The sequence below is a fragment of the Cibotium barometz genome, chromosome 55 (assembly GCF_041138505.1).
Source record: "Cibotium barometz isolate CiBa-2024 chromosome 55, ASM4113850v1, whole genome shotgun sequence".
Taxonomy (NCBI): domain Eukaryota; kingdom Viridiplantae; phylum Streptophyta; class Polypodiopsida; order Cyatheales; family Cibotiaceae; genus Cibotium; species Cibotium barometz.
In genome coordinates this window covers 19,667,902-19,684,628 of record NC_141100.1, presented here as the reverse complement: position 1 = coordinate 19,684,628, position 16,727 = coordinate 19,667,902, and the positions used below count along the sequence as shown (strand labels likewise).

Here is a 16,727-nt window from a genome sequence, read left to right as displayed (position 1 = left end):
TCATTTAAGTGAATGTGAACACCTAACCTTATAAAATAAAAGGTTAGAATGTGAAACATTAAAACAATATGTGCGACATACTTACCACCTGTTCACATGCACCAAAACTCGTCAGAATACAGAGCAGACTTCACGACTCACTGGCAAGCGTCCCCGCTCAGTAAGTAACACGTCAAGTAGGCAAACACAAAAATACAAGTCATGCGAAAACAGTTTCAAGCATGCAAATCATGTGTGCATGTGCAAATAGTAACATGGACATATCTCCCGTTCATGGAACAAGTACAAAATATCTGTCGGCACAAAACTGGCACGACATAAAAACATAAGAACCTGGTCTTCCTATGGAGTGACAGTCCCATAGGTAAGACACGGTTCCAGGCACGAGTCTCCCTATGGTGTGACAGTCCCATAGGCAAAACACGGCACGAATACTGGCTCTTCCATGGCGTGACAATCCCATGGGTCGAACACAGTCCAGGTCATACACGGGTGGCACTGGTCTGGCTCCCGTCCATACGAGACACCATCTTGCTAACACACGGGTGGCACCAGTCTGGCTCCCGTCCATGTCAGCAAAATACTGGCCTCTTCACACGAGACACCGGCCTGGCCTCAAGTGAACGAGACGCAAAAACTGGAGATGGACCAAATGGTCGGCCAATTGGTGACACTCACAGCACGGACTGTCACTGTTTTCATGTGGAGGACAATGCACACCTGACCTCGGACAACTGGAATGGAACCCTGGCTGACTAGTCTCGGATTGCGTTCACATTGGACCAGTTTTCCACGCTAGGTCGTGCACCTTCTGTACAGATATGTCTACGTGGCATCCAAGTGCGGGATGCACATGACATCCCCTTCTGCTTAACTTGACGGAAGTTGCATAGTCTCCAAATAATCCGTCAATAACGCCGGATATTCGTTGAAAAAACTCTTTGTCAAGTCATACCGCTTCGTGGGTCCCTCGGTCCTGAAACTTTGTGAGGAACTGTCTTTGCCTTTGGCCTGAGTCATGCTTGAAACGGTGCAAAAGGATCTGTGCTGGAACCATAACTTCAGCTTCATCAATAATATTTGGTTCCACCTTGTCTATAACTTCTGAAGGGATCGGACCTGCATATGGCTTTAACCGACTGACGTGGAACACATCGTGCATAGTCCAACTTGGAGGTAGCTTCAACTTCATCGAAACCTCATTAATCTTTCTCTGGATGGGAAAAGGTCCAAAGCTCCTGAAAGACATTGCTTGCCCACTTGTTTCAACCTTTGCTTCATAATCCGAAGATAAACCCAATCCCCTTCCTATCTTTCTCGCGCTCAAATAGACGGGCCACAGGAGTTAACCTTTCCCGCATCGACAGGTTTTACATTGATGAGTGGGCCTGTGATAGAGGTGGCACAGTGGGCATACTTGCAGGTTCCTCGTTTTCAGACCACTTTCCAGTGCTTCTCCAGATCGAGGACCCCACGAGAGGAGAGCAGGGCCAGAGCGTCCGGATTCCAGATTGTCTCATAGAGGAGCCCGAGATTGCGATCAGAGTTGAGCAGGTCTGGCAGGAGCTGCAGTTCAGGAGAGGATCGACAGCCAGCGATCTTGCCAGTGGCTTGCAGGAGATCAGCCAGATGCTCAGACAGGCTGCCTTGGACCGGCTGGAGGCCTTCAGAGAGCAGGAGAGGAGCCTACGGAGGAGTCTAGCGTCCCTCCAGAGACTCCAGGAGAGGGATCCTACGAGCCCTTGGATCTCAGAGCAGATGGAGTCAGCTCGCACTGAGATCAGATCCATCGAGGAGAGGAGGGTGGAGTTCCGATTCCATGCTCGGGCGTCTTTTTGGACACAGGCTGGAGACAGAGTGACTCGAGATTTCTTTGAGGCGACAGGGCCTCGCTTCAGACGAGAGGGTCTCAGGCGTCTTCGGCAGGCGGATGGCCAGGTTGTGGTGGATCCCCCCAGGGTTCGGGCTATAGCCACAGATTTTTACAGGGATCTTCTCTCTGCTGAGCCAGCAGATGACAGGGTGAGAGAGGCTCGGGAGGCAGTCTGGAGCTTCACGAGACCGGTTGTGCCGGCCCATATGCAGCACTCCCTTCTCTCCCCCTTCTCGGATACGGAACTGGAGGAGGCTCTTCAGGCATTACCTCGGGGCAAATGCCCTGGAGAGGACGGTCTTTCGGTGGCTTTCTTCCAGAGGTACTGGGGCCTCTTACATAGGGGCTTCAGAGTGGCATTTCAGGAGATTATGGAGTCAGGAGTCATGCCGGACAGCATGGCAGAGGGGTTGATCCACTTGATCCCCAAAGAGGGAGGAGACAGACTGGAGATTAGACAGTGGCGACCGATCACCTTGCTAGGCACGGCCTACAAGGTCCTAGCTAAGGCGATCAGCAGGCGGCTTCAGCCTCACCTTCCGGACATCATCCACTCCACGCAGACAGGCTTCATCCAGGATAGGAGCATTCTGGATAACATTTTCTCTTTCTGGGAGGCTACGGCTCTGGCTAGATTTCGACAGGAGGATCTGGCAGTGCTCCTTCTCGACTTCGAGAAGGCATATGATCGGGTGGATTGGGCCTTCTTGGAAGGCACTATGGAGAGGATGGGCTTCCCCCCTCAGTGGATCCGTGGGGTCTCTGCACTCTACACATCGGCTCATAGCCAGGTGCTGATACAGGGCGTGCGCGGAGAGAGGTTCCAGCTCTCGCGCTCGGTGCGGCAGGGGTGCCCCTTGGCGCCCTTTCTTTTTCTTTTTGTGGCGGAGGCCATGAGCACTTTTTTGACGGCACAGGATACAGGTTTGCGGGGCCTCCAGCTTCCCATCCGCACCTCGGAGGAGCTCCTAGACTCGGAGTTTGCGGATGACACTGCTGTCTATCTTCAGGGGGGTGAGGAGAACCTCCGCCGCTTCGCCTTAGCCATGGACAGGTTTTGCAGAGCTTCGGGCGCTTTGATCAACTGGCACAAGTCGTGTGGGTTGTGGGTCAGCTCTATGCCCCCCCCCCGACTTGGAGGCCAGTTGACGGTTTTCAGTGGCTGCCCCCCGGCACTACAGTGCGTTATTTGGGATGCTATGTGGGCATTGACATATCTCCGGAGCAGCAGATAGCCCCCCTTCTTCTGAGCATTCGGAAGAAGCTTCTGTATTGGAGTACCGCTCGTTTATCTCTGGCTGGCCGAGTAGTTGTGGCCAACCAGGTTCTGCTTGCTACTATGTGGTACATCACTTCTTGCTGGGCCTTCTCTCGGGCGTGCATTGGCCAGGTGCAGAGGCTCATCAGGAACTTTCTTTGGTCCGGTGGCGACGGGCGGCCCGCCAGGGCCAAGGTGGCATGGGCGGTGATCACTCAGCCGAGGGAGAGAGGCGGCCTGGGCATTGTTGATCCTATTTGCCAAAGCCGAGCATTGCTTGGCAAGCTGGTAGTTCGTGGCCTCCTGCCAGGCGCTGAGCCGTGGAAGGAGTTTCTTGTTTCCAGGATGCTCAGCCGCACCCCTCTTAGCGGCCCCTGGACCCCAGCATCAGGTTGATCTTTACAGAGCAGCGATCCAGAGGAGTGGGCCTTGGCTTCGAGGAGCGTTTTGCAGCTAGCCTTCTGAGGGCCTGGTCGCATCTGAGGCCGTCACTCTTCCAGACTCCCCCGGGCACCGATGAGGAGCGCCTGAGGCAACCTTTGATCTGGAACCCCTTGATTCGTCTCCCCAGTGGCCATATGGTTGGATCGCGGTCTCAGGTGTCGTGGGGCCCGCTGAGCTCTGGCCCAGCCCAGTCCCTAGACGACTGGATAGGTTTTCAGCAGCTGCCTCTAGAGGCTCAGGAGAGGAGACTCAGTGGGATGAGGGGCAGAGAGTTGATGAGACAGGACATTGAGGCGGCCATCCCCCGGGAGTGGCGGACCCTAGTACAGGACCCTCCACCTCCACAGTGGATGGGTGTCTTTACTCGGCATGAGATCCTTCTAGCGGTCTGCGGCACAGCGGAGAGAGTCGCCCCACTCACTTTCGAGGTGGGAGAGGGTGGCCAGCTTCAGAGGACACGACTAGATTTGGATGGGTTCCAGGGATGTATTCTTCAGAGGGTGCGGGTGGTCGGCTTTCATCAGAGACAGTGGCATGTAGACCCCTCACCGGCCTCGATAGGGGAGGACTGTTCTTGGAGATTATGGGCTTGGGACAGCAGGCCTCTTATTCGCCTTCAGTGGGATCCAGGTGAGTGGTTTTGGCGAGATCCCTACTTGGCCCCTACCAGCCCAGGCATTCCCTTTTTTCAGTACACAGCGAGGCTGGGGCGGCGGATTCAGAGACACAGGATAGCGAGCACCCCGGCGGCGGCCGAGCATTGGCGGCGACAGGGGCTCTCCCCTGCCTTTCTTAGGGACTTCTGGCAGCGCCTTTGGGCCAGCTTCCGGCCCCGGAAGGTGACGCTGTTTCTCTGGCTCACAGCGCATAGAGGACTGGCTGTGGGGGCTTGGCTAGCTTTCGGCAGTCACCCAGGGTCCTGCCCTCGGTGCGGCCATGCACAGGAGTCGCAGCGGCACTGCTTATGGGATTGCCCACAGGCACAGCAGGTCTGGCAGCGCGCTCTCAGGATGGTTTTTGCAGGCTCACCAGGTGAGATGCTGGTGACGTGGGGTGCGGTGGCTTGGGCCACGGACAGCGGCCCGGCCCTTGGATATGAGGACGTCCCTGGCAGTGCGACCATCCAGGTCTCTGACAGGGTGATGGTGGTGGTTCCGACGCCAGATTTCTCTTCGGCAGCCCCTCAGGAGGGGGTCGGGCACAGATGGGAGTTGATCAGCAGCATGACGGCTTGGCACATTTGGAGAGCCCGATGCAGGGAGGCCATTGACCGCCAGGCGACTCCACCGGCGGAGGTCATACAGGCCCTCTGGGTGGACATCATTCACACCTTGAGAGGACACTGGGGGAAACTCCAGGGCGACTCGGACCGCATGAGAGGGCGCCGCAAGGCTTTCCTCCGCACTTGGCAGCCTGGCCCTTTCCTCACCGCGAGGGGCGAGGATGTCACTTGGCACTACAGGCCTCCAGTTTGGCTTTTCTCACCTCCCACATGTACTATTAGGTAGCCCCCCCCAGAGAGCGGCCAGCCACGGGGGTGGAGCTCAGGAGTTCACTGTGTTTTATCCCTCCTTGCGAGGTGAGCTTTGTAGCCTTATGGCGTTTTCTCATTAACTAATAGAAGGATCTTTTTTCCGGAAAAAAAAAAAAACCCAATCCCCTTCCGAAAACTTCATATCCCTTCGGTCTTTATTGGCCTGTCGAGTGTAGGCCTCTTGCGCTTTAGCCAACATGTCTTTTACTGACTCTAATCTCATGGTAAGACTCCGTCACTTTGTTTGCTTCGGGTATACTGAAGACGAGGTCCTGGTCAATAGCGACTGGAACGGTCTTCCAAACGCTGCCTCATATGGAGTCCTTCCAATAGCTGAAGAAAAAGAATCATTCAAAGCTGATCGTGGACATAACACTTCGGCACATCAAAGGCCAACTGGTTGTAGATCTGTGTCAGGCCGTCCGTATGTGGGATTACTGGAAGCTTTTCACATGGCCTTTGCATGTTTGACTTCGGAGTGTTCAATTCATTCTTATGGCTTGAGATCAGTTCTACTTGCCTCTTTTAGTTTGGACCAAAAAAGATATTGATAGTTTTATGTCAAGAGCTTTGGAATGCTTATGGAGAACCACATTTGATAAAAGGCACCCAGGCTATTGAAATATGAACTTGTTTATAAGATGCATGGTGGTTTGAATATTCTCAACTTACATTATCATGTCTTGGCCAGAAAAGCCACTATGATAGAGCTGATTTTCTGCAACAAAAACAGCTATGGGTATTATGATAGCCACATTATGTGCAAATATGAGAACATTGGCATTTGGCAACTGGCTCCTTACACACTGGGACATTGTTCTTGGACTTTTTAATGGTGGTTGTGGTATTCTACCAAGCTCATTTAGGATTGGAAACATATCCTATCACACTTGAATTGGTATGGCAGGAACGCAGACATTGGAAACTCTCTAGCTTTGGAAAGTATACGCTAGAGCAGAGTCTTTGAGGAACCACTAGCATTATTGAACCTCGAAAGGCTTATTTTCTATCTACCAAATGTATTCGATTTGTCCATGATGTTATAGATGCGAATGGACAAGTTCTCAGCTTTCCTCAAGCAAATCGTGAATATGATTTGGGCTTGCATCATAGACCAATATGGCAAGAGATCATCCTGATAATGCGGTATGCACAACCTGTTCCGCCCTTTAATGCACAAAATAGGCTGATGGATTGGAAATTGGATAGATTGATGCCTGGTTATAAGCCTGTTTCATTTGGTCAGTTGATTGCAGCTAGAACATATAAATTGAATTATTCCTCCCCAATGGGTTGCTAACCAGCTTTGGCGGATATCTAAACCATTGCGTTGGTGGAAAACATGCCTTAATAACATTTGGAAAAATAATCTCGCTTTGAAACAGAGAGTCTTCTTGTGGAGATGCCCGGTTGGGGTGCTTGTCGGTATACTACTGGCCAAGTGACACATTGCCTCATCACATTGTTATAGGTGCTATCATGCATGACGAGAAACGGTGCCTCATTTGCTTTGGCACTTTCCATCTTTTGGTGGTCTTCTTGATAGGCTTTCTGGATACTTGAAGGCTCGTCTTCCTTGGCATCATTTCTCCAAGCAATTCTGGCTTTTTGGTGGAAACCCCAAAAGATTCTATAGACTGTTTGGCATGATAGAAATCAGAGAGTCTTTACCGACTGATCAGTCTACTTTATACCATAGTAACATGGAACACCGTTCCATAGCCTTGGGAACGAGGGAACGCGTTCCATAACCTGTGTCGTTCTTGTTCCCGTTCCCGTTCCGCAAATGTGCATCCTTGGCTATAGGCATTCAGGGTCTAATTTTTGAGTAAATGAGAATTTTTGTATTTTTCTATGATCATATCATATCATATGAGAGTGGTGTATGACCCTCCATCTAAAAGGCTTGGCATTATATGCCCTTGCATCTCCTTAGCTTGCAAATGGTGATGACGTCGTTCCCGTTTTCTTTTCGGGTTCCCGTTCTCGTTATAAAACAGACCCGCGTTCCATCTGTCCGTTCCCGTTCCATGTGACTAATGCTTTATACACTCTTTGTGTGAATCTCTCTAGGACTCTTTACACCTTGGGGAAGATCACTACTAGGCAATTAGATGTGTTCTTCCATTGTTTTTAGCTTGTCCTTTCTGATGGGCAGCTATGCTTGTACCATACCTTGAGTGATTAATTAGACAGTGGTTTCACCAAAAAAAAAAGAAAAAGCTTTCTATAGATTGGTGGAACTGTCTCCCATTTACATGCTTAGTAGTGGTTGATTGTGAATAAGCTTGAGAGATATTCAGCAACAAGTGCAAGCAACACATTCTAGAGCAGTATGTGCAGCTAAAGGCTCGGGTCAGAAAGCTTTTATGGTGCCAACAGATGAGCTAAATTGTCTGGCTGGCTTTAGTTTCATAAGTGCAGTTTCAAAACTACACCTTGGAATTACGTCAACTGGCAGGGTTAAGAATGTGGCGACAGTGTGGTGTAGTTACATTATAGCATATTGCCAGGGCCAAAAAATGAGCATATAATGGACTTGGTTTGTCTTGTATTTAGGATTTTCAGCATCTCTAAAATGTGAATCGAAAATTCATTCAATGCATGCACTGCGCAATCAAACCTTTTGTGGATCAATATTTTCAAATTCATAATTGTGCAAATCTTATCCAAATTTTTGAGTCTATTTTTTTTTGAGACAGCTTTGACCCTCGATCGGGCCTTCTGATGGGTAAAAATGACATGAACTTAGTCAACTTGTTTTTGAGGCTCTTTGGATGCTGTTCAGAATATCATCTCTTCATCAAGCTGATGCTATTTCAGGTAGATTCTGAGGAAAGTGTCTCCTAAATCTGTTAATTGTTAAATATATTCATGATTAGGAACTTGGTGCATGCAGGCTATTTGTTGTGTCTCAGCGGTACTATCGCAGATTGATGGCTCCACCGTCTTGGTGGCAAATTCAAAGATCATTCGAAGTGTTCTAGCAAGATTTCACAACATTATGATTGCAATGCCACAAATTATCATCTTCATTTGGTCCTTGTTGATGTTCCTTGCTAGCTCTGAGAAGAACTGTGTAACCTATATCCTTACCACCTTACTATGGGTTAAACAATACCTTATGCAAGGTCTTTTAAATATGTTGAATGACCTTGATAAGTATCTTCGTGCCATTTTGCAAGGAGCTCTTTAGTAGGGTCAAAAATAAAGGTGGGTTTCTCATTCGTGAAATTGTTTGCACTTCTTTTGCCTTATTTCAATACGTGCACATCCCTAGACTTACCATGCAGAGGTCTGTTGCTTTTTATTGGATAATCGACTGTGATTCTAATGGACTTTAATGAATCACAGGATAATAGTAGTGTAGAGATTTATTAAATAGCAACAGGCTCAGTGATCTCGTCTATTGTGACTCCGTCTTCTGTCTCATTGGAAGAGACAATATATGTGCAGCATTGATGATCACGTCCTGTGCATCTGCCTGCTGCTCTCCTATGCCGGTCCTGCAAGCTCCTAATCTGCACATCCCGACCCTTCACTCTGCTTCTCCACCCCTCGTCAGCCCTTTCTTCCTTCTTTGTAGTGCCTGCCTGCTGCTCCCTTTGCTTTTATATATATATATATATATATATATATATATATATGTATGTATGTATGTATGTATGTATGTATGTGTGTGTGTGTGTGTGTGTGTGTGTGTGTGTGTGTAGAGAGAGAGAGAGAGAGAGAGAGAGAGAATTTACTGGAGGTGTAACGTTTTGGCCCTCGCAACCCATTGAAGATGGATAGTTGATGAGGTCAAACCTGCTAGAGAAGGTGGTTGTGTACTTTTCTATGCAAAGGTTCTTGTGTCATGATGTTTTTTGGTTTAGTGTGAGAGCAAGAAAAGCCATCTTAATGGAAAATAAAATAAAATTAATGGTCCATGAAGTCAAACCCGCTGAGGGAGGTATTTGTTTTTATATGTATTCCTATGATGCTTTTGGTTCCGTGGGAGCAAGAAGGTGCGTGTGTCCATCCCCTTTTGAGGATAGATTCTTATGTCTACCCGTGAGAGTGTAAATGTTGATAAGCAATTATGTAAACTTGGCGTTTAAGGCCAATGACTCTTAACATGAGGTGGTTGCTTCTTGAGGTTTAAGGCTAATGCTTCCTGAGGTTTAAGGCTAATGACTCTTAACATGAGGTGGTCGCTTCTTGAGCTTTAAAGCGTGACTCATGAGCCACATATTGGCTTGAGATTGGAGAAGGCTTAGTTGGAGGTTAGTTCTAAAAAACCTAACGAAGAGGTTGAAGCTCCATTCTTGCTAGCAAGGGTGTATGTGTAAGAGATAATGCAATGAATTTATCATACCGAGGAATTGGCCACTTAATTAGCAATCATGACGGTAAGGGTGATTGAAAAGGCTTGGCTTGTTTGATTTATTTTATCAAGCTTTATCTATTGTGCTTTCAATCTTTGATGATAATTTATGGAGCATGTTCAGTTTCAAAAACATTTTAGTGGTATTAAGTTCATGATTTCATTTATAAAGATATTTTAGATACTCTTTATAAATAGAGGTATCTCTATTCTTACATTTAGCTACAACTATTCTAGAGATAATGCTTTATAGAAGCTTGAGCGATTTCTCAACCTCGTCACGTCATATCAACACTTAATTGAGTTCAGTTCCAATCCAAGGAAAAGCCAAGCAAGAGGGATGTAATGAGTTGATTGCCATGTCAACACGTGTGAGGTTATCTATGATGGATACATATGCATACTTGGTTTAGTTGGGGACACCTCGCTAATCTATTTACCATGCCAGTAGTTGGTATCGTAGGTGAAACTAATGTTATTAGGTATCATAGGTGATACCCATTGTAAATTTTTGTGACCTATTGTTTACCATGCAAGTTAGTAGGTATCATACGTGATACCACTGTGAATATTGTGACCTAATGTTATTAGTATTTATTCTTACTATAACATGTTCTATTAGTATTCTATGTGATTTCCATGTTAATGCTACTATTCTAGGTTATTTCCATGTTAGATTAGTATTCTAGGTGATGTCCATGTTAATGCTATCGGTGCTAGTGGTGACACTAGTGTTATTGGTGTATTTGTGTTTGGGCACTATCAAGCATTCATATTGGGATTTATTAATGTGACTTTGATAGACTGATATAACTAATACATTGGAATCTTTGATGAGTGTAGGTGATGATAGTGGAAAATTGTAAGCTTATTGCTTGGGTGAGGATTAGTGAAATGGTGCGCAAAGTCTCGTTGAGGTGTCTTGCAGAGTATTAGATCTATATGTTTGGTTTATTATTTTCTTCCCATTTTAGCTTGTAAATATTGGTCAAACGACGATGTTTATGTAGATTGCATGTGCATGGGCATTTATATTTATTTTTTTGCCCATAATAGCTGTGTGATATAGCTGAGACTATGATTATTAATATTGTATGAAAGACCCAATTTTGAAAGAAAGGCTATTATTAGCTCCAAGAGTCTATATAATTGGAACTACTACTCAACCTTTGTGTTGCTGCGGTATGTAAAAGACATTAAGAAGCGAAACGCAGGAATGGAAGCTGGAATACAAAGGGTCAATTGAAAGGATTTTTTCCTCTTATTTTTTAGAAATCCAGGATTTCTCTTTTGTGTCCTCTCGTCTAACCTTGTGCCTTGGTTGTCCATGGTTAATATGTAATAATAGATATAGATGGGTGATTAATTAATGTCCTCCATGAAAACATGAAAAGTAAGATATATTAAAAAAAAAACTATCCGCCATTACTATGACTTTTCTTCGTTGTGGTGAGAGAGCCTGACAGGGAAGGTGTGGAGGGAAGCGAGGAGTTTCCGGACGTGGGCTCGGGAGGTGAGATCGCCCTGTTGGTCGAACTCGGGCGGTGGGCTCTCATGGGCCTTGATGAACACCTCGGGCTTGTTGATAAAGTGCAGATCAAGAAACACGCCCGTCTGTCGCAAAGAGTACTGCACTCGTGAGGGTCGGGATGCCCAATCCACCGCGTTCTTCAAAACAGCTGCAGGCATCAATCAAACGCTTAATTAAGTAAAATTAATAGTCATAAGCCTGATTACTGAGAAGAGAAGGGGGGCGGCCTTACTTGAGACAGAGTAGTTGTATTCCGGGCATTCGAAGATGACACGTCAGCTTCAAGCACCTTGCGAGTCGGGCACCCTGTCCTCCACCTACATGTCCGCGTTGACAAAGGGCAGGTGTCCAGTCTCCAAAATCTCCATCTCCAAGTCTAGGAACTCGTCCCTGACTAGCTCAACCGCTGTCGCGCGCGCGCACACACATCGTTACCTAACGCTTATGCATGAATCAACACAGGCTATGAGAAGGCGGAGAAGGCCCTTGTTGGCGGACGCCTTGCAAACTGAGCCAGCCACGCCTATAAATTTGAGGCGACGATCCACAACGATAGAGCCCATAGCCTTGCTTGATCAGAGAACTAAGCTACACAAACAAAAATAAGCTCCTCTAGTGAAAAAGGAAAGAGTAGGGTAATCGAAGAGAGATAGAATACGAAGGGTCAAAACGGCAACACAATAGCAATCCAAGGGATTTTTTCCTTATCGAAGAGATATAGAATACGAAGGGTCAAAACGGCAACACAATAGCAATCCAAGGGATTTTTTCCTTTTTATTTTTTAGAAATTCAAGATTTCTTTTTTCTCTCTCCTCCTCGTGCCTTGGTTGTCCATGGTTAATATGTATAATAATAGATAATATGATTTAAATACTTATGTGAATGAGATGGAGCCACTCACATGCGAGAGGAGACTCTAACTCACATAGTGTTCTTGATTTTCATGTTCTTATGTTGTCTTGTTGATTTCGTAAAGCATTTATGGTGCTTTCAAACTTTGATGATAATTATGAAGCGGGGTAGATCTCCATCTTCCAAAATGTCTCAAGCTCCCTAGTACCTCTTTGAGCTTTGAAGTACTTCTCATTGGTGTGCAACACCTCTTTCAGCTCTACAAACCTCTTATTGGTTTACAACATCTCTCTAATGTTTATAGAACCTTAATAAGGTCTACAACACCCTAGCACCCCTCCAACGTCTACTTCTAAGACACTTACTTTTCCTTTTATCTTATTGATCCCATGTCTCTTCCCTCTCTTTTATTTGGTCATTCCTTTGGTTCAACTTTAGTGAAGAATGCCTCCACGGGACAATATAAGAAAACCTTTGTTTTATTTTATTGTTCCTCCTTTGGTTCAACTTTAGTATAAATGCCTCCACAAGATAATACAAGCAAACCTCCCAAATTTGGATTGCATGTGGATAGTATGCAAGCCTTTAGATTATTAGTAGAAGAGAGATTATGAGAGGTATTAATTTGGAAAGCTTGCATGCAAGAAATTAGAAAAGTGTTGATCTATAGATCCTCTATGAGGTTTAACACCCACGTTTTAGAATGCTACTACTACTACATGGTCTTTATAGATATTGTAGTAGTCTTTACTTTATTGCATATCCCAAGGCTCAAAGAAGGTTGTAAGCAAAAAAAAGTGATTATACTTAGTCGGCAAAACATTTTAATGGATGCAACAAAGGCAGAGTGAAGAATTGCACTTATGGAGAGAGAAAGTTGAAGAGCTTAATGCCAAGATCAAAATCTCATCAAACACTTTGTTATGATAAAAAACATGCCCTTCGGGTTTTGGAAAAGGTCATTAACCACCACTGGAGTCACTTGTTGAATGTAGTGATAGTCAAAAGAGATAAGGGCCACAAGATATTAGACTTCACACTTTTGTAAAAATCTAACCAAATGTATTATATATATATATATATATATATAAAGTTCTTATCTATGAATCCATAGTCATCAAATTGAATAAAAAAATATTACCTTATGAATTAAAATATCCAATACAATACAAGATAAGAGAGTGTTCATTCCTACAAATGTACACACTTCTATGCTCATTTCATTCAATCATAGCTTGGTATTTAGTTTTCATAGCATTTTAGAGAATGAAAAATCATAGTAGAAGTGTAGAGTTCAAATTCAACATGTCTATGTGTGCATATTGATCAACTTTTCTCTATGAGAGGTATATTATGAAAGTATGAAAGACCCAATTTTGAAAGAAAGGCTATTATTAGCTCTAACAGTCTATATAATTGGAACTAGTACTCAACCCATGCGTTGTTGCGGTTTGTAAAATACATTAAGAAGTGAAACACAGGAATGGAAGCCGGAATACAAAGAGTCAATCCAAGATTTCTGTTCTCTCTCTCTTGGTGCCTTGGTTGTCCATAGTTGCTCTCTCCTGGTGCCTTGGTTGTCCATAGTTAATTCATGCATAACACTTCTGCATGAATTAACAGAAGCTATGCGAAGGCGCCCATCACAGTACCCACCTGCGCGGAGAAGGCCCTTGTTGGCGGACGCCTTGCGAACGGAGCCAGCCACGCCTATAAATTTGAGGCGACGATCCACAACGATCGAGCCCATAGCCTTGTTTGATCAGAGAACTAAGCTACACAAACAAAAATAAGCTGCTCTAATGAAAAAGGAAAGAGTAAGGTAATCGAAGAGATGATAGAATGGAAAGGGTCAAAAACGGCAACAAAATAGCAATCCAAGGGATTTTTTCCTTTTATTATTAGAAATCTATGATTTTTTTTTCTCTCTTCTCCTTGTGGCTTGGTGGTGTTCTTGATTTTCTTGTTCTTGTCTTGTCTTGTTAATTTCGCAAAGCGTTTATGGTGCTTTCAAACTTTGATGATAATTTTGAAGCGGGGTAAATCTCCATCTTCCAAAATGTTTCAAGCTCCCTAGTACCTCTATGAGCTTTGCAATACTTCTTTGAGCTCTACAAGTCTCTTTTTGGCGGGGTAAATCTCCATCTTCCAAAATGTTTCAAGCTCCCTAGTACCTCTTTGAGCTTTGAAATACTTCTTTGAGCTCTACAAACCTCTTTTTGGTTTACAACATCTCTCTAATGTTTATAGAACCTTAATAAGGTCTACAACACCCTAGCACCCCTCCAACGTCTACTTAGAAGACACTTACTTTTCCTTTTATCTTATTGATCCCATGTCTCTTCCCTCTCTTTTATTTGGTCATTCCTTTGGTTCAACTTTAGTGAAGAATGCCTCCACGGGACAATATAAGAAAACCTTTGTTTTATTTTATTGTTCCTTTGGTTCAACTTTAGTAAAAATGCCTTCACAAGATAATACAAGCAAACCTCCCAAATTTGGATTGCATGTGGATAGTATGCAAGCCTTTAGATTATTAGCAGAAGAGAGATTATGAGAGGTATTAATTTGGAAAGCGTGCATGCAAGAAATTAGAAAAGCGTTGATCTATAGATCCTCTATGAGGTTTAACACTCAAGTTTTAGAATGCTACTACTACTACATGGTCTTTATAGATATTGTAGTAGTCTTTACTTTATTGCATATCCCAAGGCTCAAAGAAGGTTGTAAGCAAAAAAAAGTGATTATACTTAGTCGGCAAAACATTTTAATGGATGCAACAAAGGCAGAGTGAAGAATTGCACTTATGGAGAGAGAAAGTTGAAGAGCTTAATGCCAAGATCAAAATCTCATCAAACACTTTGTTATGATAAAAAACATGCCCTTCGGGTTTTGGAAAAGGTCATTAACCACCACTGGAGTCACTTGTTGAATGTAGTGATAGTCAAAAGAGATAAGGGCCACAAGATATTAGACTTCACACTTTTGTAAAAATCTAACCAAATGTATTATATATATATATATATATATATATATATATATATAAAGTTCTTATCTATGAATCCATAGTCATCAAATTGAATTAAAAAATATTACCTTATGAATTAAAATATCCAATACAATACAAGATAAGAGAGTGTTCATTCCTACAAATGTACACACTTCTATGCTCATTTCATTCAATCATAGCTTGGTATTTAGTTTTCATAGCATTTTAGAGAATGAAAAATCATAGTAAAAGTGTAGAGTTCAAATTCAACATGTCTATGTGTGCATATTGATCAACTTTTCTCTATGAGAGGTATATTATGAAAGTAGTTTTCTATATTAATTACAACTTGCTCTTTCTCATTTACTAACTAGTGATTTTTTTTCCATATCCAAAAAATAAAATTTTATATTCTGTAATATCCTAACCTTGCTTTTTACAAAGTCAAAATTTTGGACCATGGAGAATGCATTGTCCTTTCTTATTTCTTATTTAGTCTATTAAGCTTCGTTATTTTCCAGCTTTTCTCATAATATATACAACGTTTATAGTGCCATTTACATGACACTTATTCAGGTACTCTCGTGTGTAGTAGGGAGTGCCTTTCTTAAGCCCAAAATGGGGTTAACATCCCCCCTACCTGATGCATGTTTTGTCCTTGAAACATGTTAAGGCCAGAAGGCCCTATCGCCAAGCTTAAACCTATAATGGTTACTATGTGATTGAAGCTTGCATAAAGTGCATCAAAAATAAAGATGGGGTGTCTAGAAGGAGGTATTCATCTTTGAAAGTAATATGGATGTAACTTGGTACAGGTATCTTAGATGATGTTAATAATACATAATCACGTGCTCTTCTGGACCCCCGTTTATGTCAAAACATATCACTTATTTGTCAAAATCCCATATCACTTCCATTTAAGCGATATGCAGCTACTACCAACAATAGCTGGATCAGGGATCCTCCTCCATGCTTTGATCGACCCTTTCCTTTGACTCTCTATGCAATCAAACTTTGCTGGCTCAAATACTAGAAATTTGAAGCAAGCGTGGGAGTCTCTTTGTTGTGCTACAATGAAACACCTTTAGATCGGCGTGTATAGGTGATTTACCTGCTGTGTCAGTAATGACCACATGTATATAATTCCATATTTGGGATGGTCACGAACTCCTTTCACCACTCTGGTTGAATGTTGAAGTCTTCAATCTTGGGCTTGGCTCATTTGTCTCTAGTATCTTGAAATAGCCGCCCTTGTGTCTATGGGATGCTTCCTCTTACACCTCCTATAGCTATATGCAATTATGTATGTGACTAAACGAATCTCAACCAAATCCTATCGTGCAGATTTGCAAGCTTTGTTGAAACAACCGCATTCTCCCCATAGAGTGCTTTCCCCTACCATCGGCGTTAACTCCTCCCACTCTAGCATAGACACTTTGATAGGGTATGGCACATATGGTAGATTTTTGGGAGCATCACTGTAAGCCTCTGGGAAGAGCTAAATTATCAGATTAAAGGGTGTGACCTACATGAGAACTTTAAAGAATAGCTTTGGTCGCAACATTGGGTTTTCCACTCTAATGATATCTTCATAATATGTTACAGAAACTTGTGCCAAGATATCTTTGTTAGAATAGTATGCACACATTGGAGAGGGTGGTGGATTTACGGCCTTAATGTAGCTCACTGAGCTATTGGCCAGTGACTCCTTGGGGTGAGAGTGTTAGTGGGAAAATCATGATGGAAAGAAAGTTCCTTAGTATTAGGAGGTTCCTCTCAGTGTTAGTAGGTTCAAGTGGTGGTTCATGAGAGGTAAGACGCTTAGAGGATAGGGGCCTATTAAGGGGATAGGTATAAGAATATGTATTTTCCCCATATT

The 16,727-nt window shown here is 43.9% G+C and overlaps 1 protein-coding gene across 1 annotated transcript in view; it reads left to right on the top strand.

Annotated features, from left to right (window-relative positions):
- LOC147607485 (uncharacterized) overlaps positions 1 to 8,337 on the top strand; it is a 52,269-nt gene extending 43,932 nt beyond the window's left edge. Inside the window, exons 10-11 of the mRNA XM_086790590.1 lie at positions 7,812 to 7,932; positions 8,009 to 8,337. Of these exons, the coding sequence (XP_086646716.1) occupies positions 7,812 to 7,932; positions 8,009 to 8,305 (418 nt within the window). The 3' untranslated portion in view covers positions 8,306 to 8,337. The remainder of the gene's footprint in view (positions 1 to 7,811; positions 7,933 to 8,008) is intronic.
- The last annotated feature ends 8,390 nt before the right edge of the window (positions 8,338 to 16,727 follow it).